Here is a 27,414-nt window from a genome sequence, read left to right as displayed (position 1 = left end):
GTCAGCTTCTAATTGCCAAAGAGGGCAGCCTCCCACCACACCTACTTTCCTCTCATCCTCCTAGTTGGTCGACTCCTTTATTTTCAATATGATTATGCATACTAATATTAAAAAATTTAATGAATCTTTAATTAATTCAGTCTCCGTTAAGGGAGTAAAATTCATTCCACTTAAATTTTCTCCTCAATCACAAAATTTTATTTAAGAAAAATAAGTACTGAATATTTGAACTAATCTATGTTGGTTGGTCGACTTCTTTCGACATGTTGATGGCACTGTTTCAATTTCTTTTTGTTCATTAGTGTTATATTATGAATTATACCATCAATTATCAAAGCACACCCTTATCATTGTATTTGTATCGTCGAGTACTGCATTAACTAGGTCGATCCCGAACACTATTGAGTTGTTATTATCGGTATGTTGTATTAGGTGACGAGATGGGTAAGCTTGCTTTGACCTGAAGGGAGTTGCCTTCATTCAATTTTCCATGGTCAATCATATTATCTACCACACCATAAGTCAGATTATAGAGTATCGTCATATCATTTACTAAAATTAATTAATTAATAATCATCAGAAAGTGATATCTTCTAAGGGTTGGTGAGTGGGGGGGCCACTTGACCTACCCCCGATTAGTCGGGAGGATGTCCTCTCCTCTCCTCTCCTCATACTTCGTCAATTCCTCGCCAAGGCAGATGTTCCATTTCCATGATACACAAATCAGGGGGAGTTTATGTAAATTGTTCCTCCTGCACGTATTTGATTTTAGAGTTAAATAAAGTTAAATTTTAATTTTAATTGAGTCGTAATGATTGTATTGTTAAATTATAAAAAAAAATGTGAAAAAGTAATGAATAGTTGAGAGAAAATAATGATTGTACAATGAGTAATTAAGAGAATTTAGTATTAAAAATTGAATTGAATGATTAAAAAAATTGAAGAAAAAATGAAAAGTAATAACTATGTTGTTAATTTTTGTTATGTAGTGAGTAGAGTTAAAATTATAGTTAAATTTAATTGCAAAACCAAACGTGATGACACGTCTCGGTCTCGGTGATGGATTGCGCCCTGTGAGAGTACATATGTCGGATAGAATCCGGGATTAGGGAGCGTCAACGGTGTAATTGTCCACAACAAAAAATTCCCTGTTTTTTCCAACCAAAAAAATGGCAGAAATTCTTTTTGCAATTTGTAAGGTTACATAAATGCCCATAGATATTCCCGAAACTATGATTAAGCCATGCATTAAGGCGATTTGGCATGCAAAATTTGTAGGAGAACGTAATGTTAATGCAGTCCATTGCCTGGATACCACGAATGCCTCGAGGAATCAAAATCTCGAAAAGCAAAGAAAACCAAATGTCGGTTGTATGCCCTCTACTGCTGTGATAATCTGTTTGTGAGATACATCATGAAGTACAAAAGGAAATATTTCCTTCCCGGAGCTACAACACCATCCCTTCCGGAACTGGCACGACACACAGAAAATCCGAAATCAAGTATAGACTAATGTACAACAAACAACTATGAATACTACAACTACAACTACAACTACAACATTCTTCTAAATCCAGCTACCATGAAATGCTGACACAGCCACTCGCTGTTCTATGCACATCAGGCAGGCTCCATGCTTCTTTGGCAGTTCCCTTCAAACAAGGATGCAGTAAAAGACATCTCAGCAAACATATAAATGATCACCATCCAGAGTCTTTCACGTCTATTGGAGGATAGACCATGACAACACTGTCAAATGAAATTTCCTAATTAACAGTCATTACTCGTAATGTCATTCGTCTCATCATCTTCAAAAATAGACCAAGTATGAGCTTTCACAATCACTGAAATAGGCAATCCATTTATATTTCCAAACAGAGAATTCAAAAAATGACCCATTGTATCAAAAAAAACACCCACCAATCAACTTTTTGCATATCATCCATTTCCAACTCATTTCCAAGCTTTTTAGATACAGCAAACTCTCTAAGTCTTGGCCAGCTTATGTATGCAACAAACCAATTTAGATTTATCCAGGAAGAAAAAAGAAAAAAAAGGAGGTATAATTTACACTGACCTCAATGATTGGGGTCACAATGTCATGATTTCCCAGTCTTCTTTGGACATGTCAAAGAATTTGATAATACCATCATCTAACAAGACCTGGAATAGGTACAAAGTTAAATAATCCATAAGTACATAATCACGGTGAGTGGAAAAAATTCCTTACAGCGTGTTTTCCAGAATGTTCATCGAACCGGTCGATATATCCCCACAACCTGAACAAATAATCCACAAGAGACAAATGAACCCACTGATACTCAATACCCATTTCATAGGTTACACAGCAGATACATCAAGAAAAACAAATGATTCTAGCAAGAAGTAAGGGTTAAGAACTCTGGGCATCCGGTTAGGAAAGTTATACTACAGACACTAATAGGTGAAGCGAGTCGCATTATTCTACTACATATAATTCTATTTAGGAACTACAAAACATCAGTTCAAGAAGATAAGGGTGATGCCAGAATGAAGCATACGATCTTATGTCCTATCTTGCTATGTCTTCGTAATTTATTTTAGTCCCATTTTTCTTTTCTTTTAACTTTTCCTATGGTCAAAATTGATTTTGTCATTGAAAACGTGATACTTTATGATAACAAACCATGAAAAACTAAAATCTCGTGTACTACTGCGTTTTGATTATAAAACTAAACACCTATCCATGAAGATATCTAAGCACGTCTCCAGTTCCCACTTCACGGTTGTAACAAGATGAGTGCCAGTGCTCCAAATTCAATAATATTTGACTATTTAAGAATGAAAATATTGTGCTTCAATGCAGTCTGTAGATCTTTGAATAATATTCAGTGCAAATATCAAAAAATTGATCTTACCCTTGACCGCCTGGTCGATTAAATCTAACCACTTGACCTATGCAATTGCTGGAGCGAACTGTTTGTCGATTATGATTCCACTGTGAACTTCCTAAGATCAATTAATTGCAAAGATGAGAAACAAAGCTGGAAAATTTGACAAACAAAAAAGGTGACAACTATTTTACTTTAATAAATCCACAACCAGAAGAAGAGATGTCACCTGCATTCAAACCTCCATTCTGGTAAACCTTTAAAAGAGACAACAGTCTAATCACTCTTATGATCAAAATGCAAGATGCGCATTTATAGGGAAAAAAAACAGAAGAATTTGAGCAATAAATGATGTTCAAGTGAACAAATTAACAAAGGCAACGACAACATACTCCCTCGAGAAACTTAAGTTGCTCAAAATGATGCAAACAGTTATTCCCCAGTTGAATTTGTCTTTTCCTTTTTCCAGATAAAGTGATTCCCAGTTGGGTTCTTCTTTTCACTTTGTTGATTTTCAATGCATGAATTAAAGTAAATAATATCAAAACGAATCAGATACATACATTATTTCCTGATAAAATCGCCTTCAGTTTGGGAGAGGACACTGCCACCTGGCATGCTACTAGCTTCAGAGCAGCTTCGGAAGATGTTTTAGGTTTGGTAGGTTTTACACCGAGCTTTCTCCTACAGCTGACAGCCCCACAGTGGCAATCTTGATCTGCACCAAACTGCACAAACCTGCCAAACACATGTCCGAACTCAGGAAAAGGAAAGCGAGTACCAGAATAACCAATCAAAACTTTCAAGAGGGAAATAGTAACACATATAATTACAATAAAACCCTGATCACAAATGTCATAGTGCACGAGATAAAGAATTCAATAAGTGCACATACTGATAATCATAGGTCAGATGTTCGCCCTTTTTGATGTCTCGAGTTGCAAATATTCCAATTCTTGTTTCACCATCTATTATCCTTGCAAGACAGAAACACCAATTATGTCAGGCTAGAGTTGATATTGCAACGTATCAACAAGAAAAGCAGATTGGATCGAAGTAGAACCATTTCTGCATCTCAGTGTTTGGGGAACAGCTATGATTTATATATCTTGACTTGTTTCCCTTGTATGTAGCATCAATGACCATGTCTCTATTTATTTCACAGAGATAAAAATTTGTCTCTCCTCGACGTTTCATATCCCAAAGCCTTTCCTCACAAGTTTTGTCATCTATTACTGCAACAACAGAGAAATAAAACCAATCAACCCTTGCATCTTCTTTTCATCTAAAGCTTCCCTAAATACATTTGATATTGGAAAACAGGAAACAAAACTGGCTATTGAAGAGTGAACAAGCAGGAAGCAAACTCACTTTCTCCGACATATTCAATAACAAACTCTCCCTTGTTAATATCTTCATCTGCCACAACCCCAGAGCCACATTTTTCAGTCTACAAAATGTATCTTGCTTCAGATTATGATTTAATGCAACAAGGGACAACGGGAACAAGGGATTCATGATAGTAAAAAAGAATAAGGGCAGACTTCAATATACATCCTAAATTGATGAATCTCACGCGCCAGTCAAGAAGATCAAAGTAAAGAAAGCAGTGAAAGAGCTTGATTTTGAAAGGAAAAAGATCACTTTAGAAATTAAGCACAAACACTAATGTGTTTGTTTTTTAAAAAATTTTCAACTCAACTCAACTCAACTCCTCTTATCTTCAATTCAACATCACAATCATTACTTTTTTTCATTTTTAAAATTTTTTTAACCATTCAATTCAATTTTTAATATTAAATTTTCTCAACTATTTATTACTTTTTCACAATTCAACGACACAATCATTATTTTCTCTCAATTATTTATTATTTTTTCACATTTTTTCTCATAATTCAACAATACAATCATTACAAACCAATTAAAACCAAAACTCAACTCAACTCAACTCTAAATCCAAACGCACTAAGCCTTTTAGATTAATTCAATGAACATGAATAGGCTAACAAAAGGACAACTATAATCTGTTTGAATGTACCTGCACCAATTTCATCTTCTTTATAGGTCGATGCTGAAATGGTTTATTAATGCACAAATTTCCACAGTTACATCCTGATGAGCAGCTAGATAAAAGCATCCTATAGATAAAAAGCAGTTAGCCAACATCCAAGTCCACTTCAAATGAAGAGGTTTACTGCGCTCTGCATCCCTCATGCAGCCTATAAATAAATCTACCACAAGGTGTTTGCACATAAGTCAACTAAACTCAAGGAGAAGAAGGAGATTCAAATTAAACACAAATATCTATGAGAAACGAAGAAGAGCTAATATAATCAGATTCATCAAAATGAAGCACAATAAGGTCAAATAAAGCATACTTTTTCCAACATGTATCTTAATTACAGGAACACTATAGTAAATAAAACCTATTGTTTGCTCATTCCAAATTAGCTTCATTCAACCAAGAGTAGTAAGTAGATGAGAACAGACTTAATTTTATAGTCACTACACCCAAACTCCAGTTTAAATTACATACGTTTCTCCACCCGTCATTGCCAATGTCATCAAATCGAAAAATCCAAAATCCAGCATTATGCTGTCAAATTTATCAATCAACTAGATGACAAGAGGCTCAACTTCAACGCATTCTATTGTAACTCAATTTTATCAATGTCAATACAACACAAGGCCAAAATCATTGGCATGCACCTATCATATACCCAATCATCATTATAAGTTAAAAAAAAAAGGGACATTGATATAGCTATGAAGAGGCGATTATTCTTACCCACAGTGGCAGTCTCTATCACAAACAACAGATGAACCAGGCGATGGGGAGCAGGAACAGAATATGCCATCATCCTCAAGACGCTTCTTGATCTTCTTCGTCAGATATATATCTTACATCCATCAAGCAAACCAAAGCAAAATCGTAGAAAGACTTCTGAAGGAAATATACAATAAATAAAATAACATACAGAAAGCATGAGATGACTGAAGGTAATCAAAGGTTGTATGGACACTTACATATATGATATAAAAGTCACAAAAAGAGGTGCATGCCCAAGTTCAGGAAAAAAAAAATTCAAGGATCAAAACCAAAGAAATTCAAGGTCTGAAACAAAATAATTCTCAGCCAGTAACCTTAGAGAAAATGAAAAATGAAGGTGTAAACCCCATAAAACCAATACAGAATGCTGCAGTTTCTCTTACGATTACGCCAAAATTGCATGCCCATGGGAAAGCAACTGTAACACAATGACCAAGCTATTTCGAGGACAAAAAGCAATGATGAGAATTTCAAATATGAGATATATGTGCAGATCTCTTTCTGGTGGATACTGCGCCTGATAAACTTGTAGGGTGTGAACTTCCACTTGCTGAATCTATCGGGAAGCTCGAATTCCACAGGATCTCCTACTTCATTGATCAGCAAGTAAAAAACTCGCCTGAAGCGAGCAACAAGGCCCTGATACAGAAAAGGACGCCACAGAGAATATGCAATTAGCTACATCAAACCCCACTTGGAGATTTTAAGATCGAATAAGCACTGGCAAAAATATCTGAGCCGCTACTCACCCCATGGTGTTGAGGCATTGAATCGAGCGGGGTAGACCTTCTCACTTCAAATCGATATCGTCCACTGGCGCTCAAGGAGAACTCTGTATCAAAGAGAAGAATAAGCAGAGCGCATGAAATGTTCTATAAGAAGCTTTCACAGCGCAAGTAACTGCACAGAACGCTGTCCTTTCTTCGACGGGAAAATTACAAACAGAAAACGCAGCGATGGAAACAAAGGAAGGAGAAGCAGCATTGCCCCCATAAGCCACAGTATCACCGACATCAATGCAAAGCAGAGGACCGCACAATTAGAGAATAAAATCTTGACTACCGATGCCCAGGGAGATGTCAAGCCAAGAGACTGAACCCCAGAAGAGTATAAAGGATGAAAATGCTGCAATATCTGACCTAAGGTCAAACACATGCCATCCCACAAACTCGCTCGGGATGAACCCGAAATGCCCAGTTCAAGTACGAACTGAATTCCCCGCCAATCAGAACCCCACAAATCGACTGGATTAAGCAGGGAGAGGTCAGATTTCAAATTCAACACATGGGAACACAAAATGAGGATCGCCATGGCACATTACCCGAGAGCAAAAGTCCAAGCTTTAAGTTTGCCAACGGAAAATGAGAAGGCCAACTCGAAACGCGACACCCGACAGAGAGAGAGGGAGCGCGCGCGAGAGAGAGAGAGAGAGAGAGAGAGAGAGAGAGAGGACATGGAAGTAGATTTAGTTTGAAGGGACTGACCGAATTTGAATCGGAGAAGAAACTGCTTCGGGCGCCAAACCGCGGAATCCGGGCGAGCCTGTCGGAAAGAGGAAGGAGAAGAAAAGATCGGATAATAATGGCAGTTTCTCCGGTGAACTTAATTGAGAATATAAGACCCAAATGAAACGACGCGATCCATCCCACAAAGGTCCAACTCAGGAATCTTATTGGGCCAAAACTAGGCCCATCATCGAGGCCTATTAGAGGCCCGTGGATGTCTGTGATGCGTATTGCATGACCGGCGGCCAGTGACCTCGGGTCCGTTCATCCTACCGATATTGCATCGTGACCAAAACCGTGAGTTCTCGCGCATCAAGGATGGATGGATGTTATGTGCTGCGGGACGTCAAGTGTTGGTGAAGTGAAAAGAGAACCGAACCGATATCGGAATACAACCTTAAAACCGAACGACGTGATCCATCCGAGTGACCCATCTCAGGGATATTATCGGGCCAAACTAGGCCCATAAGCATCTGCACCGTGCTACTAAAATTGGACGGCTTTGCGCGCGGTATGATCTGACTTAACCCATGCCGATGATATATAGCGTTTTGATCTCAATGCGTTAGCTAATGATAGATAACCCTTGCATACGCGAGGTAAACAATTGTACTTGTGCTAGTTCGAGGATACGTGGTTGTAGATTTTCATGTCTGGAACAATGCAGAAAAACTACGAAAGCAATGCGGTTGTTCCCCGTCTAGTCGATACTCACACATTTCACTTCCATATCTGAGGTAGCCGAACAACCCGAACCTAGCTGGGCTTGATTAGATAGCTGCTCAAGAGTCTACGGCCTAACCAAACTTCTCTTGTACTATTGATCTTTTAAGTGCTTCCATTGCTTATGCAGTTGATCAATTCTAGAGCTCCAGAAGCTCCAACTAGAGGTTAGCAAACCGACCTCATGCTCTTAGTTGGAGCTCGAGCTTGGCGTCTATCGGGAGTCAGTGAGGAAGATGAAGAGGAGTTTCCAAGCTGATTTCAGATCTTGAATAAGATCGAGTTCTGCCCTGATCAAATCAAGAGTTCATACAAAAGATTCTCAACATATACAGTTCTAAAAGTTCAAAATGGAAAAAAGACCCCTAGGAATCATTTCAACGCATGACAATGATTCTACCACATGGCTCATAGCCTCGGCAGGAACAAGAAACCACAGAGATAAACTTTTTTTTTTTTTGGATAAATGATGAAACTTCATTGATAACAGATGAATTTACATCAGAAACCAATACCATTTTCCTCTATACGGAGTAAAATAAAAAATACCCAAGAGCTACTCCCAAGTCAACTAGTTGCAGTATCAAAATGGTGAAACATATGCCTCACAGAGATAAACTTTCATCTAGCACCGGGTTGGTTTCCACATTGAACGCAGTGGATACGAGAAATAAAACTGAAAAAATGCAGGAACCCGAAGTAGCCATGGTCTTTCATTCTTCCGCAGCACTTGCGGCACTCAAATCCACGCTGAGATCAAGGACCTGCTCGCAGCAAGATACCATTTTGTCACTCGTAACAGTCCCATTTCAAAGAGAAACACTTGAAGTAAATAAAGTGAAATCTATAAAAGGGAGCAAGTTCAGGATTGCCTTCCCAGTGATCATGGTGTACATGTTAAGCACATCCAAGACGGTGGACTCAAAGTGGGTCGTGGCATCATAACTCTGCGATAACAGAATGAAATCACGTTGGTATCTCCACATGACATGAAAATAGCAACTGCAATAACAATAGAGAAACTTACCGTTGACATGATACAATTGTCCAGAGAGGGTTCATTGACAGGCTCATATCTATCGCAAGTGTTGTAGAATATCTCATCGACCGGTCCAAGAAGATCAACTCCTGGCTTCAGTTCTAGCTCGGGGTTACCGGTTTCAGCCTCAGCTGAAACAAATGCGATGAATTTGCCAGTTGGTGCAACATTGTGAGAGTACGAGCAGCAGAAAACGTACCTGAGCAAACGCACGGAGGTTGGAATTACATTAGATAACTAGTTCCGATTTTGGAGTTCAGGAACAAGAGATGCAGAAAGGACTCACATGTCAGACTTGCGACTCAACTGCATCTGGGGCAGGATAACCTGTGCAGAATGTGAATCATTGGTGTTTGGGATCGGATGGCTCATTATGCAGATCGCTCTAGCAACCTTCCCGATTTTTCTGACCTGCAAAAGTGCCAACATATTTCAATTTTCAGCTAAGCTCGCAAAGGTACCACATGCGACTTAAAATAAACTGCAAGAGTTTCAGATTCACTGTGACCTTGTTGGGCAAGTAAGAAGGATCACAGACAACTTTTTTACATTTAGCAAGTTTCCCCTTCAGATGTAACGCCACAAACTTTGCCTTCCTGTCAAACTCAACCTAGCATACATCGGGATAAAACTCAATAAAGCTCCACATGTAATGTAATAAACTCATTCTTCTCACTGAAGCCTCCATATAAGATATAAACAAAACATATGCTGTTCGCAACAGCATAATATGATGAGTGACAAGAGTTACCTTGCACTCTGGCTTGCTCAACATGTATGTATGTACCGCCATAAACAGCACTAAGCCTGGCAAAAGCCTGATCCAAGAGCAAATCAAAGGGTGAATCCACATCAATATAAGGATGAAATTTCACCTAAGAATTAGAGCTGAAGTCATCAGTCAGATGTATCTAATCCGAGGGAGCTCTCCCAGTCCAACGAGGGGGTGCAGACCCCGGTCCATAGCTATGTCACCGAATCGGGGAGATGGGATTGGGAGCAGATTGCTCACCGGCTGAATAATTCATCGTTGCTGCGCATTGCTATTGTGGTAGCCCCGGCCCAGGTGCCCACTGCCCACGGAGATGATGTTCCATTTTGGCGATTGGCACCGTCTGGAAACTATACGGTAGCATCGGTATATAAACTATTAACTGAGGGCTCAGGGACTGATCACTACTCCAAGCTATGGAAGAATATTTGGAGATGAGAGGGTCCGCAGCGTATCCGGTTCTTCCTTTGGCGCATAGCCCGAGAGAGCTTGCTCACGAACGAGGCTCGTTACCGAAGGAGCTTGTGCGACACCCCTAGCTGCCCCCATTGAGAGAGTGGGGCTGAATCTGGGGCTGAATCTACCTTACATGTCTTGCGGGATTGGGCTCTTGCGAAGCAAGTTTGGTCGAGGCTTGTCCCGATCGACGCTCATCCGGAATTCTTCTCTATGGACCTATTGGATCGGCTTTGGCAAAATTTGTCCTACCCACATCATCAACACTGGTGGACCACCTTTGCTACAAGTTGCTGGCTGTTGTGGACATGGAGGAATAAGGAGTTATTCGAGTCGGATTTCAGCCGTCCCACCTCGGCATGTCGGACCATCTTGTAGACCGCTCGGTTTTTCTAGGAAGGCTAGGCATGGGTGGAAAAGGCGATAGGTACTACCTCCAAATGCTGGGTCGACATCAGTTGGATTCGGCCCCCACTTCTTCAAGCTTAACACGGACAGCTCTTCAAGAGGCAATCCCGAGACAGCTGGAGCTGGTGGCCTCCTTCGCGATGTAGATGGCAGGTGAATCGTGGGATTTGCCCAAAACATTGGCATCGCTACAGTCACCATGGCGAAGCTTTGGGGGTACTCACGGGGATGGAGTTGGCTTGGAACGTGGGATGCCGAAGGTTAATTCTCGAAGTGGACTCATTAGCGGTCCTGCGGATCGTTTCAAGGAGCGGTCCTGCGGATCGTTTCAAGGAACGATCCTGCTTCTCCTTGGCTATAGACTCTCCGAGGTCGGATTCTTGACCTTTGTCGTCGAGATTGAGAAGTCCGGATGCAACACACATATCGGGATGGTAACTCTTATGCGGACAAGCTTGCAAATATGGTTGTGGAGTACCCGCTCGGCACGCATATTATTCACTCAGTTGCTAATGGGCTGTTTCAGCTGCTGTTAGACGACATTGTAGGGGTCATCATGCCTCGCCTTATTCCTGTTTCGTTATAATTTGGACTATGTCCCTGACTTTATAAAAAAAAAAAAAAAAGGAAAACTTACCTGTGCTCTCCCAGTCCTCTCTCTCTCTCTCTCTCTCTCTCTCTCTCTCTCTGCCCCGGCGCATTTTGGGAAAAGGGGGAAGCCTTTCTTTGATTTTGGGCTCTCACGTTATCAATCTGATGGTATTGATTGATTGATGATTCCTCCAGGTCCCGGTTCTACTCCAGCATTTCCAATTCCCGTCTGTCCGCCGGCCGCTCCATTAACGATTGAACTTGCAAATGTTCCTTCTCAAGGTCTCACCTTTCAACCCTCTCCCCTTGGTTCTTCCTTCGAGTTTCCTTTTTCTGCAGTCGAAATGGATTCTTTCTTGGGTTATGATTCTATTCTTTCTTCGGTCAGGCATGGAGGGCAACAGCTTTTGGGGCTTATGGCTACCTCAATTTCACAAAATCCTCCTTCCTCGGAATCATGCCACGGGAATTGCAGATTGCAGCCTGCAAATCGCTTCCGAAGCACCCCTTCAAAGTCAAATCTCCGTGTACGCTGAGCCCTCTCGGTGCGACTACGGGGCCGGACTGCTCAGTGGTTGACGCGCTGTCCAGACCGGTTCGGACCTCCGTCCCTCACCTACTCAGACACCCTTTTGATGGCTCAAATCTCGAAGGATTGCTGACCGGACTGTCCGGCAGTGGGAACCGGAGGGGGCTCAGCATTGAGTCGGGAAATGAGCTGGCGACGGAGGTGGACCAGGACAAAGTGGTGGACTTGATAAACATTAAGTTTGCGGAGGCTAGGGAGGAGATTGAGATGGCTATGGAATCCAAGGAGACCGTTTATTTCGACGAGGAAGCGGAGTGTGCCAGGGCTGTCGTGAAGGAAGTCCTTGACCTGTTCGATGGTTTGTTGGCGAAGCTGCCAGAGAGTGAGAGGGCTGCTTTGCAGAGGTCAATGGGGCTCAAGATTGAGCAGTTGAAGGCCGAGCTCAAGCAGCTTGATGATTGATTCTGTTTCATAGTGTACGAGGTTGGCGATTTATCGATGTCGAGAGGCCTTTGTTTTAATCTTTTGCTGTGAGTTTGAGCTTCCTAGAGTATCTGAGACCGACGTAGAAGCTTACCTTTCTTCTTCACTGATGACCGGTCCACTATGTCTGGTTTCAAAGCTTTGTTTAGCCAAATTTGGATCCGGACAAGGAATTCAATTAGCAAACTTTTCTTTCGCCGCCCCTTTTGGGCGCTGTCTTCGTCCTAGCTTTGCCTTCCCGGTTATGAATACTGCTGCCAAGAGAGTTCCTGCTGTTGCTGCTCATTGACATAGCACGGGGTTCCATGATCAAAATGCTTGCAATCACTGGTACCAAAGTGAGCAGACATTTTCTTTGCCAAAATTTTGATGGATTAAAAAACAAAATCAAGTATTTTGGGTCCGTACAGTCATTCCATTGATGCGAGGAGGAAGTTTTCTAGAGTTAATAATGCAGAGCTTGTGAGGACAAATCGATTGCCGAACAAAGTAAGATATGTTCCCATCTCTGAAAGGGGATGTGATGCGTACAACCGATATTCGGTTGTCCCCATCGAGTCTTGGCCCCTTTTTCTTGTTTCATGACCAGACACCTTCTTGATGCCCGAGCAACACTTTGGTGACTGCTCGACCGGAGTGGATCAGAACATTTGCTATTTTGGTCAATTTGCTCATTCAGGTTCTCTCTCAAATTTTATCCACTCCCAGTTTGCATATATTGCAGGCTCGTCGAATGACAAATCGCTGGTAGGCGGCATTCCAGGCTTGGAAGCAGCTATGGCAGCGGGGGGGAGCCTTTGCTTGTACTTCTTCGCCATCTCTTCCGCCTCTGAGAATACTTTCTGCATGAAAAGGTTGCTAAGTAAGATCAATAAGGCTAATACAGTGCAGACTAATGCTAAAATTTTTCATATGATGTATCGTGCTAATAAACATGAAGTTTGTCGCTGCCAAATGCATCCGTTCACCTCCTTGTTAGTTAGGAAGAGCCCTGGTTCACTCTCAAGGTCTGCGATGCTGCAAAAATCGAGTATGCATCAAAGTCAATTGGAATAGCAGGCTGATCGACATGCGAAAAGCTTCTGAATAGACAATCGCGCAACCTTTGTCTATTCTTTGATGAGAACAGTACCGAGCTATCTTAGATGAAATAAGGAACATAAAATTTACATAAGCATCTCCACATTTTATGTAAAGAAAAATAAAATGTGAAAGACATGAAAACCAAAGAGAAGAATACAAATGAGCTGCAAATTACCTGATGAGAGATATCTTATCTGGAAATATTGACTTCACAACCAGTACCTTAACCTTCTCATCAACGGCGAACAGATCGGTGACTGAAGTGACACGGGAGCGAGTGATAATCGAGATATGCAGCAAACCGCGGATACAAAGAGAACCCAGGGTTGATCTTCAATTTCGAACGAAATGCTCTTTCCCCTCAAATATATACAACACTATCAAGGATCAGAAGTTCCAACCTACAGTACATATACAGTCATTGATCAAAATATTAAAGAGATCCTTACTCTTCTTTCTTCTCTCCATGCAGTATTCCTCTTTCTTGGTGACTGCTTGTTAAAATCTTTTCCATCTAAACCTTCGTTATTCTTTAGATGCTTTTATAACTTAAATTAATTGTGGGCGCAAAGATCAGTTTCAATGCAATTAACGCTCCGTTTGGTTTCGCAATCGAATTTTAACATTTTAACTCTACTCACTACACAAAAAAATAAAAAAAGGTGGACCCCATACATAAACCCGCATACAACTCCATTATACTCAATTCAATTTTTAATACTAAATTATCTCAATTATTCATTATTTTTTCACACTTTTCCTCATAATTCAATAACACAATCATTACAATCCAATTAAAATCACCTTCTATTTGTTTCACCTATTCTTTTCTGGCTCCGTATGGAAAGATTTTCTTGACAGTACCATCAAGTAGTGCTCCCTCTCGGAGATTCACCATCTCCTGCAGATAATAAATTATCAAAATGTGCACACCTCTGTTTAAAACATTAGGAAAATTGCAGACATAACTCCAACATGTCAATAACATCGGAAGAGAGCAATGGAGAATCTCTGCAAGTAACTTACCCATGCTTCCCTCTCACTCAAAATTAAGTCATTTTTTAGCTTCATCTATGCGTTCAATCAGCACATGTATTCGGCGGCGGCCCACCTAAGCCAATCGAGGCACAAATTACCATGAGATATATTCATGGATCATCTTCTTCAGCGGAAGTAAACAGAACACTATCTTCAGCTTTTACTGAAATTATCACGGAAGTCTGTGATGTCATTGTCAATCAAAGCATAACAATCACAATACCGCCTTCGGACAGTGTATCACACTTCGCTTGTTCGGATTCATCGACAGAATGCCTTATTTATCTCCCTGATGAAACCATTGGGTGACTACTGTAATCTCAGTAAAAGAAATGCATACCAAGTTCAGACCGACCTAGACAAAGTGTAAATTCTCGAGAATAATTTATCATATACCAATCACTTGAATGTCTGTAGTCTTACCTATGTGAGACAAACCAGCAGATATTTTGTAAGGTGCTTTTTTCCCTTTTCTTACCTGGGAATCAATATATGAAGGTAATCTATTATTGTTTGAAACTCTTCTAGAATTCATTAAGCACTGCAAACACTCATTTTGATAGTTGTCGTCCCTCTTTTGTCTCGATCATGCTTGTACGAACTAATGTGGAACCATAAGGAGATCTTTACAAACCTTAGGACAAGTCGTAACTCATACTGTTTCTTTCCGGGATTGCGCAATGCGTCAATTGCAATGGACCTTGTTCTACGTCTTTTCAAGCAATCAAAATTTGTCTTGGCCACACAATCACCAGAAAACCGGAATGAAGAGAAATGCCATAAAATTTGTCTCTTTTTTCCCATAATTGGTGTGGGCTCATGTATAAATAAGTGAAATGTAAAACATCAGTAAAGCTATCAGTTAATACGACGGAATGACGAAAATAAAAAAATTGTAAAAGGTAAAGGGTAAAAATAAAAATATAATGAAAATAAAAAGGTGACTAACTCACATATTAAAAGTACACTTTTTCATTAGTAATTATCAAAAAGTGAATTCCTCGGGGTTGGTTACTGGGGCCAACCAAATGCAATTGCTCGGCCCAGGCAGCTATATTCCATGGTATTAGGACTGTTTGCAATGTGCAATTACATAAATGCAATTGCGCCATGCATTAGCAGCAGGAAGTCGATTTGGTGTTGAAAATTTGCAGGAGAATGTCATGCAGATGCAGTCCATCGCCTAGATACCTCGAATGCTTCGAGGAACCGAAACCTCGAAAAGGGGAGAAAACCGAACGTCCGCTGTATGCCCTCTACAGCTGTGAAATCTGTTTGTGATACATTGAGGAAGACACAGAGTGATTGACAAAAAGGAAGAGGAGGAAGAATAAGCGTGCGAAAGGAAAAAATTTCCTTCCCAGAACTAGAACACCACCTCTTCCCAGAATTGGAAGGGCACAGAAAATCCGAAAACCTACATAGATTAATGTACAACAAACAACTGCAACTGCAACTACAACTACATTCTTCTGAATCCTGCAACCATCAAATGCTGAGACAACCGCCCGATATTCTGTTCTTACACATCATGCTTCCATGCTTCTTTGGCAGTTCCCCTGAAACAAGGAGGCAGCAGAGACATTTCGGCGAACATATAAATTCGCAAGAGAACCAAACAAATGATCACCATCCCCAGTCTTTCATGTCTATCGCAGGAAAGACCATGATATCACTGTCCACCGAAACTTCCAAATTATGGTCATTACTTGTAAATATCGTTCGTCTCGTCGTCTCCAAATTAACCAAGGTTTAAGCTTTCACCGTCATTAACGTAGGTACCTACATTATATTTCCACGGAAAACAAGCGAGTCAAATAATTCGAACTAAACCCACTGTATCAAACCCCACCCACCAATCAACCTTTTGCATTTCATCTATTTGCTACTCATTCCCAAGCATTTCATATGCAGTAATATTTAAGAGTCTTAGCCAGGTTATCTATGCAAAAGAACAGATCCATCCCAAGAAAAAAAAAATTGTATAATTTTTACGCTGACCTCAAAGTTTGGGGTCACACTGCCATGATTTCCAAGTCTTCTTTTGAACAAGTGAAAGAATTTGGCAATACCATCACCTAACAAGACCTGGAACAAATACAAAGTTATATAATCCATGAGTACATTGTCAGACTCTTTTCCAATTCAAGCCGAGCGGAAAAAATTCCTTACAGCGTATTTTCCAGAATGTTCATCGAATCGGTTAACATAGAGGCCCGTGGATATCTGTGACGCGTATTGCATGACCGGCAGCCTGTGACCTCAGGTCCACTCGTGCTACCGATACTGCATCGGTTTCGCCCACCCAATATCCTAACCTAAGCCGTGCGCTCATGGGCATCAAGGATAGATGGATGTTGCGTGCTGCGGGACGTCCAAGTGTTGGTGAAGCGAAAAGATAACTGAACCGATATCGGAATACAACCTTAAAACCGAACGACGTGATCCATCCGAGAGACCCATCTCAGGGATCTTATTGGGCCAAAACTAGGCCCATAAGTACCTGCATCGTGCTGCTGGACAGGCTTGTGACCATGGATCCTTCCGTCCTACTAAAACTGTACGGCTTTGCCTACGGTATGATCTGACTTAAACCATGCCGATGATATATAGCGTTTTGATCTCAATGCGTTAGCTACTGATGGATAACACTTGCATACGCGAGGTAAACAATTGTACTTGTGTCAGTTTGAGTATACACGTCTGTAGATTTTCATGTCTTGAACAATGCAGAAAAACTACGAAAGCAATGCGGTTGTTCCCCGTCTAGTCGATACTCACTCATTTCACTTCCATATCTGAGGTGGCCGAACAACTCGCAACCTAGCTGGGCTTGATTAGATAGCTGCTCAAGAGGCTACAGCCCAACCGAACTTCTCTTGTACTACTGATCTTTTAACTGTTTCCATTGTTTATACAGTTAATCAATTCTAGAGCTCCAGAAGCTCCAAGTAGCGGCTAGCAAACCGACCTCATGCTCTTATTTGGAGCTCGAGCTTGGCGTCAATTGGGAGTCAGTGAGGAAGATGAAGAGGAGTTTCCAAGCTGAGTTCAGATCTCGAATAAGATCGAGTTCTACCCTGATCAAATCAAGAGTTCATACAAAAGATTCTCAACATATACAGTTCTAAAAGTTCAAAATGGAAAGGGACCCAAAGGAATCATTTTAACACATGACAATGATTCTATCACATGGCTCATAGCCTCGGTAGGAACAAGAAATCACAGAGATAACTTTCATCTAGCTCAGCGCTGGTTTCCACATTGAACGCAGTGGATACGAGGAATAAAACCGATAAAATGCAGGAACCCGAAGTAGACATGGTCTTTCATTCTTGTGCAGCACTTGCGGCACTCAAATCCACGCTGAGATCAAGGACCTGCTCGCAGCAAGATACCATTTTGTCACTCGAAACAGTCCCATTTCAAAGAGAAACACTTGAAGTAAATAAAGTAAAATCTATAAAAGGGAGCAAGTTCAGGATTACCTTCCCAGTGATCATGGTGTACATGTTAAGCACATCCAAGACGGTGGACTCAAAGTGGGTCGTGGCATCATAACTCTGCGATAACAGAATGAAATCACGTTGGTGTCTCCACATGACATGAAAATAGCAACTGCAATAACAATAGAGAAACTTACCGTTGATATGAAACAATTGTCCAGAGAGGGTTCATTGACAGGCTCATATCTATCGTAAGTGTCGTAGAATATCTCATCGACCGGTCCAAGAAGATCTACTCCTGGCCTCAGTTCTAGCTCGGGATTATCTGTTTCAGCCTCAGCTGAAACAAATGCGATGAATTTGCCAGTTGGTGCGACATTGTGAGAGTACGAGCAGCAGAAAACGTACCTGAGCAAACGCACGGAGGTTGGAATTACATTAGATAATCAGTCCCAATTTTGGAGTTCGGGAACAAGAGCTGCAGAAAGGACTCACATGTCAGACTTGCGACCCAGCTGCTTCTGGGGCAGGACAACCTGTACTGAATGCGAATCATTGGAGTTTGGAATTGGATGGCTCATTATGGAGATCGCTCTAGCAACCTTCCCGATTTTTCTGACCTGCGAAACCCCCGAAATATTTCAGCTAAGCTCGCAAAGGTACCAGAGTTGTTCCGGATCCTTAGATAAGTACAGACTCCTTGAACCAATATATGACCAAATGATCACCCAAGAAACAAGAAACAGAACGCCGGTAGGCTATCATCTGAGAAAAACTCTGCCACAAACCCATCCCCTGCCCCTTAAGAAAACAATTGAAGTACCGATTCCAAGTGTTATGAGTTCAGAGTTACCTTGTTAGGCAAGTAGGAAGGATCAGAGACAACTTTCTTGCATTTAGCAGTTTCCCCTTCTGATGTGACACCAATAACTTTGCCTTCCTCGTCAAACTCAACCTAGCTTACATCGGGATCAAACTCAATACAGTTCCAAGTGACATCAATAACGTCATTATTCTCAGCAAGCTCAGATTTGTTACATACCCAGAATATGTTCCGTTCACCATGCATTCATTAAATGATAAGCAGTGAGAGATACCTTGCACTCTGGTTTGCTCAACATGTATGTACCACCATAAACTGCACTAAGCCTGGCAAAAGCCTGATCCACGAGAAAATACCAAAGTTAATTTTGCATCGATATAAGGATGACGTTTCATTTGAAGAGTAAAAGACACTGTCAATGACCAAGCTACCTGAGGGAGTTCTCCCAGCCCGTACAAGGGGTAGATGTAAGGGGATCCTCCTTGAAAGCGATATACGGACTCCGCATAAAGCTGTCACAAGAATACACCGTTAAAGGAAACAAAATGCTGAGTTGACAAAGGAAGTTGACGATTTTCTCGAAAAACATAAAAAACGTGGTGAAGAAGGAAAAGATCAAACTACCTTCATTCTCTTGACAGTGTCAAGTGCAGGTTCGTTCAGATACCTATCATCTCTATGAAGCGCCACTGCATGCCCAATAAAATCGATAGTGTCATCAGCAAGACCATATTTCCTGTAATAGATCGGCAAGCAAGCATGAAGTTAGATACACAAAGCGACGAGCAAAAGAAGATCATGGGACCAAGAGCGTACGCAATCAGTTCTTTGGTTGTCACTCTTGTCAAGTCTATCCCCTGATGCGTTCTCGGATCGCTCTCATCATAGCCTTGGACATACGAGAAGAACTTACCGGCACGGCGCTTCTCGAAAATACCCATAAGTGGAGATTTAAGGGCCTCCATATCAGTGGCCGGTACTTTGTGAACCTAATACAGCGCATGTTAATGCATAGTCTGAAAAAAGAGAGTATAAAATTCAACAGAACCACGAGCTCGTGTGAAGATAATCGGTATGAAGTTGCTATACCTTCCCCTTGTTGTAGACATAGCTTCCATCGACAGCTTTGAAGTAGAGGTACTTCGTCACATCTGTATGAATGAGCACCCGAACAAGAGTTCCATTTGCCATCATAAACTAGCACGGAGTGATTATCACTCATGACATTAGAACAGAAAGCATAAAACAACGAAGAATAACCAAGAAAAGGAACAGAGCAGATTAACGAAAGAGGATAAGCTACTACCTTCGGGATCATGTCAACATTGTAATCCCTGCTGGAGCCCAAATGCGCCGGGGGCTTATCGCTGTTTCTGAACTTCTTCCACAGCTGAGATGTATGCCAAAAGGTAAAACTTCAAATCACCAAATAAGTAATCAAAATACGCACGATAGTCCTGCAACTGAGGCCTTCCAAAAGCAGACCTGGACAAGATTCAGCGACGTCGACTCTCCTCCATAATAATCATTCCTATCCATGTGCAAAACCTGGATAACCAAACATACTCCTCATGTCGGTAACGGCACGACATCAATACGCAAACGCATCAAGGCCACCCATGTATACGACAATATATGGTAAAGCTTAACGGGGCAAACAGCAGCAGGCAGTGGTTGCCGTTCAAGCACAATGTTTACATTGGGGTACCATGTTCACCATCAACACGTGTCAAGCACGTACGATGTTTTACATTGGAAGTTACTGAACATCATTAATATTTTTACTTATGAAATTTCTCGTGATTTTTCTGGAGGTATAGAGAGCAAAAAACTGGAGAAATATACATAACCGTTCTGCTAGGCATAACGGTAAAGAGCGAATTATGCCACTTAGCTTTCACTTCTCAAATTGATTTGAAATATTTCATGAAAAGAGATGACAAATATAGATATGCGACCCAAATCAGAATTGAGCTCCAGACCAAGCGCCAATATTTCTTTTCGCACGACTATGCACGTGGCCTAATCAGGTGACGACACGGGTCCATGCATCGAGATAATGCAAGGTTCCGGATCGTAGCCTCCGCAAGAGGAGAAAACCAGCGATTTCGACGGTTCACAACAGGATGAGAGCCTCCAGTCAACAGGTTTTGCTTAAGCTACCGATGACAAGATGGAAGAGCGGAAGCAGCTATGGGTGAAGAGACCTAAAAGAGAGGAGGAGGGAAGAGACCTTAAGGCCATCGACGGAGAGAAGACCGCTGAGGATGCACTCCTTGAGACCGGTCCCGAGCACTACAACGTCATACTCTTCATCCATGGTGGCAGGTTACTCATTCACAGACGCAGCAGATAGAATAGAGGAGTCTCTTACACAATCCCTGGACGGGGGTCTATTGGTTGAAGATGAAGACTGATATATGTATGGTTCGATCGTGTTGAAGGTTTCTCCATAGACACGCATACATAGATATAGTCACGGTGAGAGAGTTGAAAAGTCAGGCCTTGATAATAACCCATGCACGTCCATTTGACTTAAGAGCTTGACAAAGACTTCAGAAGGTGCTGCGCTGATCAGGGGAGGATGGATTTTTGGTGGCTGGAACTTCTTCCTCCCTTGCCGGACGGTTCAGGTTCCGGTACTGATCTGATGGGCCAAAATCGAACATCAGGACGGAGCATTTTATGATTTCACTTTTCCTTAATTGGTGAGTTAGAGAGGTCATCGCGTGATCAGAAAATCGAATTTGTCCTCAATAAAGTTTTGTCCAAACCGTCTGGAAACGGTCTTCTTTCTTCTACTGTTTCCTTAGAAGGGCGATGTTTTCCTCCATAGAATCTATGCGAAGACAATCAACAAGAATCGAGGACGATTCAAAAGAGACACGACTCCCGGGAACCATTTTTAAAAACATGACAACAGATCTATAACAAGGATTAAAGCCTCTCTTGAAACATAAAAAACACAGAGATAGCAGTTTAATTTAGCGTCTCGTTTAATCCCACATTGAACAGAAAAAAAAAGGACCCCGGAAAGCTTGGCTTGAAACAGGAAATTAAGTAGTGCAGGAACCAGATGCAGCCCTCTTCATTCTTCTGCAGCACTTGCAGCGCTCAAGTCCACGCTGAGATCGAGCACCTGCTCCCAGCAAAAATATCATTTGGTGGTCACTCAAAATAGTCAAACTTTCAAGATAAACCCTTTAAATATATATAACCACAATCCCAGAAGAGCAACCGGATTTGATATTTCATCGATTAAAGATTGCACCCATGCATATTATTTTCTTTAGCCAAAAAATTGGCCACCTACAAAGGCCTGCTACTATTTAGCAATCTACAAGCTTTCATACCATGTAGTAGTTCACTTTTAGGTGAGCCAAAAAAATTAAAAAAATGTAGCAGTTCACCTTTCATTGCTATCCTAAAATGAAATGGAATTCAGCAGCCTAAACAAATAGCAGTGACCAAAGTAGCAAGTCTGGGTGTACCTTTCCAGTGATCAAGGTATACATGTTAAGCACATCGATGACAGTGGACTCGAAGTGGGTTGTCGCATCATAACTCTGCATTAATAGAAAAAAATCCCATCATTATTCTCCACACAGAAATGAAGATAGATAGATAGATGAAAATACAGAAACTTACTGTTGATAGGAAACAATTGTCCAGGGTGGGTTCATTGACAGGCTCATATCTATCATAATTGTCGTAGAATATCTCATCAACTGGCCCCAGAAGGTCAACTCCTGGCTTCAGTTCTAGCTCAGGATTATCGGTTTCAGCCTCAGCTGAAACAAATGCAATAAATTTGCCCTTTGGTGCAACATTGTGAGAGTATGAGCAGCAGAAAAGGTACCTGACCAAATATGTGGTGGTTAGATAGAATTATCACCGAAGAATAAACCTAAATTTATCAGTTCTAGCAACAATTTATTTGGTAGAACCCACGGGGCAATAATGAACTCACTCCTAATATAGTTCATGTCTCATATAAGATTAACAGATAGGAATCAAGGGCCAAAAGAACTTCGTCACTGCATGCTTGGTTTTTTCTCCAGAAGATATTCACATTATACAACTAAGCAGTCCTAACAGTAGATCTCCAAGACAAGAGATGCAGAAAGGACTCACATGTCAGACTTGCGACCCAATTGCTTCTGGGGCAGGATAACCTGTACCGAATGTGAATCATTGGTGTTCGGGATCGGATGGCTCATTATGCAGATTGCTCTAGCAACCTTCCCAATTTTTCTAACCTGCAAAAGTGCCGACATATTTCAATTTTCAGCTAAACAAGCAAAGGTAACATGACGCTTAAAATAAACTGCAAGAGTTTCAGATTCACCGTGACCTTGTTAGGCAAGTAAGAAGGATCACAGACAACTTTTTTGCATCTAGCAGTTTCCCCTTCAGATGTAACGCCACAAACTTTGCCTTCCTCATCAAACTCAACCTAGCATACATCGGGATAAAACTCAATAAAGCTCCACATGTAATGTGATAAACTCATTCTTCTCACTGAAGCCCATATAAGATATAAACAAAACATATGCTGTTCGCAACAGCATAATATGATGAGTGACAAGAGTTACCTTGCACTCTGGCTTGCTCAACATGTATGTACCACCATAAACAGCACTAAGCCTGGCAAAAGCCTGATCCAAGAGCAAATCAAAAAGTGAATCCACATCAATATAAGGATGAAATTTCACCTAAGAATTAGAGCTGTGTATCCAATCAGAAAACTTACCTGAGGGAGCTCTCCCAGTCCGTACAATGGATAAATGTAAGGGGATCCTCCTTGAAAGCGAGCAAGTGACTCAGCATAAAGCTGTCACAGAAATGCATCATTAAAGGAAGTGAAAAACGAGTATAATAAGAGGATTTGCGACTCTTTTGAATGAAATAAAATGCGGTGAAATAGGGAAAGATCATTCACCTTCATTCTCTTAACAGTGTCGAGGGCGGGTTCGTTCAAATACCTATCATCTCTATGAAGTGCCAATGCATGGCCAATAAAATCGATAGTGTTGTCATCAAGACCATACTTCCTGTTATAAATTGACATACACTCATGATGTTACATTCATAAAAAGGTATACAAAAAGGCATTCATTATAGGACCAAGAGCATACGCAATGAGTTCCTTGGTTGTCACTCTTGTCAAGTCCAACCCCTCGTGCGTCTTGGGGTCACTTTCATCATAGTCTTGGACATATATGAAGAACTTGCGAGCACGGCGCTTCTCAAAAATACCCATAAGTGGAGATTTAAGGGCCTCCATATCAGTTGCAGGCACTTTGTGAACCTGATAAGATGCGTGTTAATGCATAGAATGAACAAAGAAAGTAAGCAATCAGACAGAACCAAAGCTCTGGAAAATACTTGAGAAAGAAATGCTAACCTTCCCCTTATTGTAGACAAAGCTCCCATCAACAGCTTTGAAGTACAGGTACTTCGTCACATCTGTGTGGATAAGGACACGAACAAGAGTTCCATTTGCCATCATAAACTAGCAAAGGGTGATTATTAGACTAGTCAGGACATAAAAATGGAAAGCATATAACAACAAAGAATATCCAGTAAAGGAGTAGAGCAGATTTGAAGGGAATAAATCACTACCTTCGGGATCATGTCCACATTGTAATCCCTGCTGGAGCCCAAATGCGCCGGAGGCTTATCATCATTCCTAAATTTCTTCCATAGCTGAAATTTGCTCCGAAAGGAAACTCAAATCACCAAGTGAGGATGTAAACACGCAATAAACTGCAAATGAGGCATTTCAAGAGCAGACCTGGATGAGATTCAGCGAGGTAGACTCTCCTCCATAATAGTCATTCCTATCCATGTGCAGTACCTGGAACACGAAAAATATTATGTCACATGTGTTTCAACATTGATCTACGGAACCTCTGCCTGCTCCTCTATTATAAAAGCATATATAGACATCACTTTTCCCATATATGGCATAAGAGGGACAAAAAATTGTATACACGCAATTCATGATAACGCTTAACAGGGCAGACTACAGCAGGCAGCAGGAAGAAAGACAGAGCCTGATCAACAGAAAGGGCTAAAACCGTTGCAAAGCTAATGCTTCTCCATTAGAGTTGTATTCCCATAACAAGTTTAGAATAGTCCATTCATCATTTCGTCGTCATCCTCATAGTGCAGTCCCCAGTATCAATGCAAGTTAAATTCTCAAAGATAATGGGATGCTGCTATTTCTGCTAGTCCTGAAAATGCACTCGCTTCCCGCCGATGAAAAATGAACAGCAAAAGGAGCAAACACTGCCACTACATGAAAAAGCTGATCTCCAAGCAGCTGCAGTTTCCATTCAATTCAACTGAGAGACAAATAAAACAAAGGGCAGAAGATCGTCAACTTGCAGCCTGCCCTTCTACCACACCATCACAATAATATACACGAGCATCCATCCATCTTCACGTCAGCGCAACATCGTTGTAGTTTGGATTTAGCACAGAAGCCTCCGGAAGAACCTCACATCAGCTCCAGTACGAGTGCTAGGGTAGATCTCGACAGCTAAAGGGTGAATTTTCTTCGAAAAACAGTGACGCCAACGATCCAGAACAGGATCAGAACCTCCTCAACGGATTATTAACCACGATGACAAGGCTGAGCATATGGATTATCTGAATCCATACTTATGGGAACCGATTAAGATCGAGGAGCAGAAGCAGGTAACGAATCGAGAGAATTCCGAGAGGTGAAGAAAGAGGAGAGAAGAGACCTTGAGGCCATCGACGGAGAGGAGACCGCTGAGGATGCACTCCTTGAGACCAGTTCCGAGCACTATGACGTCATACTCTTCATCCATGGCGGCAGATTCGCAGGCGCGGCAGATCGAAGTCTCTCAACAATCCCTAGACAGGGGATCTATGGGGTTGAAGATGATGAAGAAGAAGACCGAAATGGCTTGATTTTGGCCAATGTCAGTGAATATATATATGTATATAATATATAGGCCCAGAGAGAGAGTAGAAAGCAGAGATGCTTTGATTGTAGATTGTGGTAAGCTTCAATGGCTTCTCCCATTTTTCTCCCTGATTTATTATTTTTCCCTCTCTTATTTCGCACATCAATCGTTATTATTATAAAATGATGATGATATTAAAACAATTTTGATATATGCACCTTGACTGGTAACTCAGTCAATTTTCTCACAAAATATATTATTATCGCGTAAGGCAGTATACAAATGAATATGGTTAGAACGATGAGGTTAAAAATTAAAATCATACATTCTATCCAACGTATATAATAAATATATTGTAAATGAGAGTCAAAGAATTAGAAGTCATGACGATAATAACAAATAAATACGAATAACAGTTTTATGAAAATGAAAAAAACATGTATAGTAAAAGATAATAAATCTATAATATATACATAGGTATATACGAAAAGCAAACGATATCGTGTTGAGGTTATAATATGGGGGAAATTTACAATAATCGGTAGAAAAAAGGCATATAAAATGAATTTATGCTCCGCCCATTCATAAGATATCTAACATATTAAATTTAGACATATCGAATCTTTCAAAAAAACAACTTTTAATTTTTTCGAACCATTCTTTTGTTATATATATATTATTGCATACAAAGGATATACACAAATATCTAACCTAGTATATGTTGAATATAAATTAAATGTAGTACAAGATCATTCGACTTAAATCGAAAAGTCAATTAATATAGAGATGAAGGTCTATGATTTGGGTGACGGAGCCCAACCATATCTCTGCTTGCTTGCTTTTATATATTGTAACATAATTGATGGACTTATTTCAATCAATTTAAGTTCATTTATATATGCATCAGTAGAAAGTTCATGCAAATCGTTCAATTTCAATCCACTTTGATCGGACTGATTTCACATGAACAATAATGATATTTTTGGTTCGGAGTAAATCGGAATGCAGAACCGGCATGCGAAGTCGATTCCCGTGAGCTACTGATGTTAAGTATTGATCAGAATGGATCTCTGCCATTTTTAATGAAAGCGAGGTCATTTCTTCACCCGCTTAGATCTTTCTCGTCTCCTTAATTGTTGGATCAAATGTTACCTATTTTTGGTTGGTTTATTATAAGTTATAAACCGTGGAAATACGGTTTCAACTGTCAATTACATAATTTTATTATTGCTCGAACGACAGTGACATAAAAATAAAATAAAAAATATATATATATATATATATATTAAAAAGAGAGAGACATATATATATATATATATATATTAAATAACTTCCCCAAAATGTTTGGGCCCATGGGTCCTGTTCTCTTCTCTCCCTAACTAGATTTATATGGGCCTAGTATTTTGGGCCAATTGTGGCTTTTCTTTGGGCCTTTTATCTTGTGGAATTGGGCTGTCAACTGATTTTATTGTATACTTTCGGCCCAAACAGCCTTAGTCTTAATCAATCATTACCAATATATAATTATAATTATTGATCATAATGAATTTTAATTTCTGTTTTTTTTTTAATATGTAAACAAGCTGTGCCTTTGACTTAAAAGGCCCTCGTATGAGAATATTGCCACATGACCTTCGTACCTTGATTGATCTGACACTATATAGTGCGCATCTTGAAACCAGTGTAGTACCAAGATATTGTTATTATGAACAAATGGCTCCAAGGGTTTCCAAACAATTGAATCAACAAGACAGACTATAGAAATGTCATAAAATGCAAAAAAGATTCGAGCACGAACTATCCGGGGTTCATAGAAACTGCACACAAAAAATAAAATCGTGCTTCGTTCATGCGAAGCCCTCCCGTGACTAGACCAT

The 27,414-nt window shown here is 40.7% G+C and overlaps 5 protein-coding genes and 1 long non-coding RNA gene across 11 annotated transcripts; 1 reads left to right on the top strand and 5 right to left on the bottom strand.

Moving 5' to 3' along the window:
- Window positions 1–1,282: 1,282 nt before the first annotated feature.
- Window positions 1,283–7,280, bottom strand: LOC116204763 (histone-lysine N-methyltransferase ASHH3-like). 4 transcript variants are annotated; one of them, XM_031537037.1, is made up of 15 exons: window positions 7,022–7,153; window positions 6,840–6,944; window positions 6,450–6,532; window positions 6,213–6,339; window positions 5,659–5,770; window positions 4,909–5,008; window positions 4,242–4,320; window positions 3,934–4,105; window positions 3,766–3,846; window positions 3,434–3,608; window positions 3,100–3,127; window positions 2,898–2,988; window positions 2,231–2,279; window positions 2,078–2,163; window positions 1,283–1,749 (listed from the first exon to the last, which is right to left on the bottom strand). In XM_031537037.1, exons 2-14 carry the CDS (start codon window positions 6,853–6,855, stop codon window positions 2,092–2,094), a joined length of 1,185 nt encoding a protein of 394 aa, XP_031392897.1. In that variant the 5' UTR covers window positions 6,856–6,944; window positions 7,022–7,153; the 3' UTR covers window positions 1,283–1,749; window positions 2,078–2,091. The 4 variants fall into 4 exon arrangements, with proteins under 4 accessions (XP_031392897.1, XP_031392896.1, XP_031392898.1 ...); XM_031537036.1 differs by having other exon boundaries at window positions 1,347–1,652; window positions 7,022–7,151; XM_031537038.1 differs by lacking the exons at window positions 6,840–6,944; window positions 7,022–7,153 and adding an exon at window positions 7,185–7,280 and having other exon boundaries at window positions 1,347–1,652.
- A 1,095-nt stretch (window positions 7,281–8,375) lies between these two features.
- On the bottom strand, window positions 8,376–11,147 carry LOC116204764 (guanosine nucleotide diphosphate dissociation inhibitor 2-like). The gene is made up of 7 exons (XM_031537040.1): window positions 9,980–11,147; window positions 9,719–9,785; window positions 9,476–9,577; window positions 9,254–9,378; window positions 8,956–9,166; window positions 8,801–8,875; window positions 8,376–8,692 (listed from the first exon to the last, which is right to left on the bottom strand). Exons 1-7 carry the CDS (start codon window positions 10,006–10,008, stop codon window positions 8,642–8,644), a joined length of 660 nt encoding a protein of 219 aa, XP_031392900.1. The 5' UTR covers window positions 10,009–11,147; the 3' UTR covers window positions 8,376–8,641.
- Window positions 11,148–11,280: 133 nt separating this feature from the next.
- Window positions 11,281–13,161, top strand: LOC116204765. Of its 3 annotated transcripts, none has more exons than XM_031537043.1 (3): window positions 11,281–11,476; window positions 11,583–12,206; window positions 12,931–13,161. In XM_031537043.1, the coding sequence occupies exons 1-2, from the start codon at window positions 11,462–11,464 to the stop codon at window positions 12,183–12,185; spliced, it is 618 nt and encodes a 205-aa protein (XP_031392903.1). In that variant the 5' UTR covers window positions 11,281–11,461; the 3' UTR covers window positions 12,186–12,206; window positions 12,931–13,161. The 3 variants fall into 3 exon arrangements, with proteins under 3 accessions (XP_031392903.1, XP_031392902.1, XP_031392901.1); XM_031537042.1 differs by having other exon boundaries at window positions 12,915–13,161; XM_031537041.1 differs by lacking the exon at window positions 12,931–13,161 and having other exon boundaries at window positions 11,282–11,476; window positions 11,583–12,433.
- Window positions 13,162–15,658: 2,497 nt separating this feature from the next.
- Window positions 15,659–16,493, bottom strand: LOC116204441. The gene is made up of 2 exons (XR_004156345.1): window positions 16,329–16,493; window positions 15,659–16,109 (listed from the first exon to the last, which is right to left on the bottom strand). It is a non-coding gene; the product is annotated as an uncharacterized LOC116204441 (long non-coding RNA).
- Window positions 16,494–17,349: 856 nt separating this feature from the next.
- LOC116204440 (guanosine nucleotide diphosphate dissociation inhibitor 1-like) lies at window positions 17,350–21,314 on the bottom strand. Its single transcript, XM_031536525.1, has 13 exons — window positions 20,830–21,314; window positions 20,082–20,144; window positions 19,903–19,986; window positions 19,686–19,793; window positions 19,413–19,585; window positions 19,221–19,332; window positions 19,028–19,108; window positions 18,871–18,933; window positions 18,627–18,728; window positions 18,269–18,393; window positions 17,971–18,181; window positions 17,816–17,890; window positions 17,350–17,707 (listed from the first exon to the last, which is right to left on the bottom strand). The coding sequence occupies exons 1-13, from the start codon at window positions 20,914–20,916 to the stop codon at window positions 17,657–17,659; spliced, it is 1,335 nt and encodes a 444-aa protein (XP_031392385.1). The 5' UTR covers window positions 20,917–21,314; the 3' UTR covers window positions 17,350–17,656.
- A 150-nt stretch (window positions 21,315–21,464) lies between these two features.
- LOC116204439 (guanosine nucleotide diphosphate dissociation inhibitor 2) lies at window positions 21,465–25,640 on the bottom strand. The gene is made up of 13 exons (XM_031536524.1): window positions 25,352–25,640; window positions 24,394–24,456; window positions 24,222–24,305; window positions 24,004–24,111; window positions 23,735–23,907; window positions 23,539–23,650; window positions 23,350–23,430; window positions 23,192–23,254; window positions 22,951–23,052; window positions 22,731–22,855; window positions 22,245–22,455; window positions 22,088–22,162; window positions 21,465–21,735 (listed from the first exon to the last, which is right to left on the bottom strand). Exons 1-13 carry the CDS (start codon window positions 25,436–25,438, stop codon window positions 21,685–21,687), a joined length of 1,335 nt encoding a protein of 444 aa, XP_031392384.1. The 5' UTR covers window positions 25,439–25,640; the 3' UTR covers window positions 21,465–21,684.
- Window positions 25,641–27,414: the final 1,774 nt, after the last annotated feature.

Source organism: Punica granatum, chromosome 4 (assembly GCF_007655135.1).
Source record: "Punica granatum isolate Tunisia-2019 chromosome 4, ASM765513v2, whole genome shotgun sequence".
NCBI classification, from domain to species: Eukaryota; Viridiplantae; Streptophyta; class Magnoliopsida; order Myrtales; family Lythraceae; genus Punica; species Punica granatum.
Note: the sequence above shows the minus strand (reverse complement) of the source record. Positions and strands in the feature narration are given on the sequence as shown.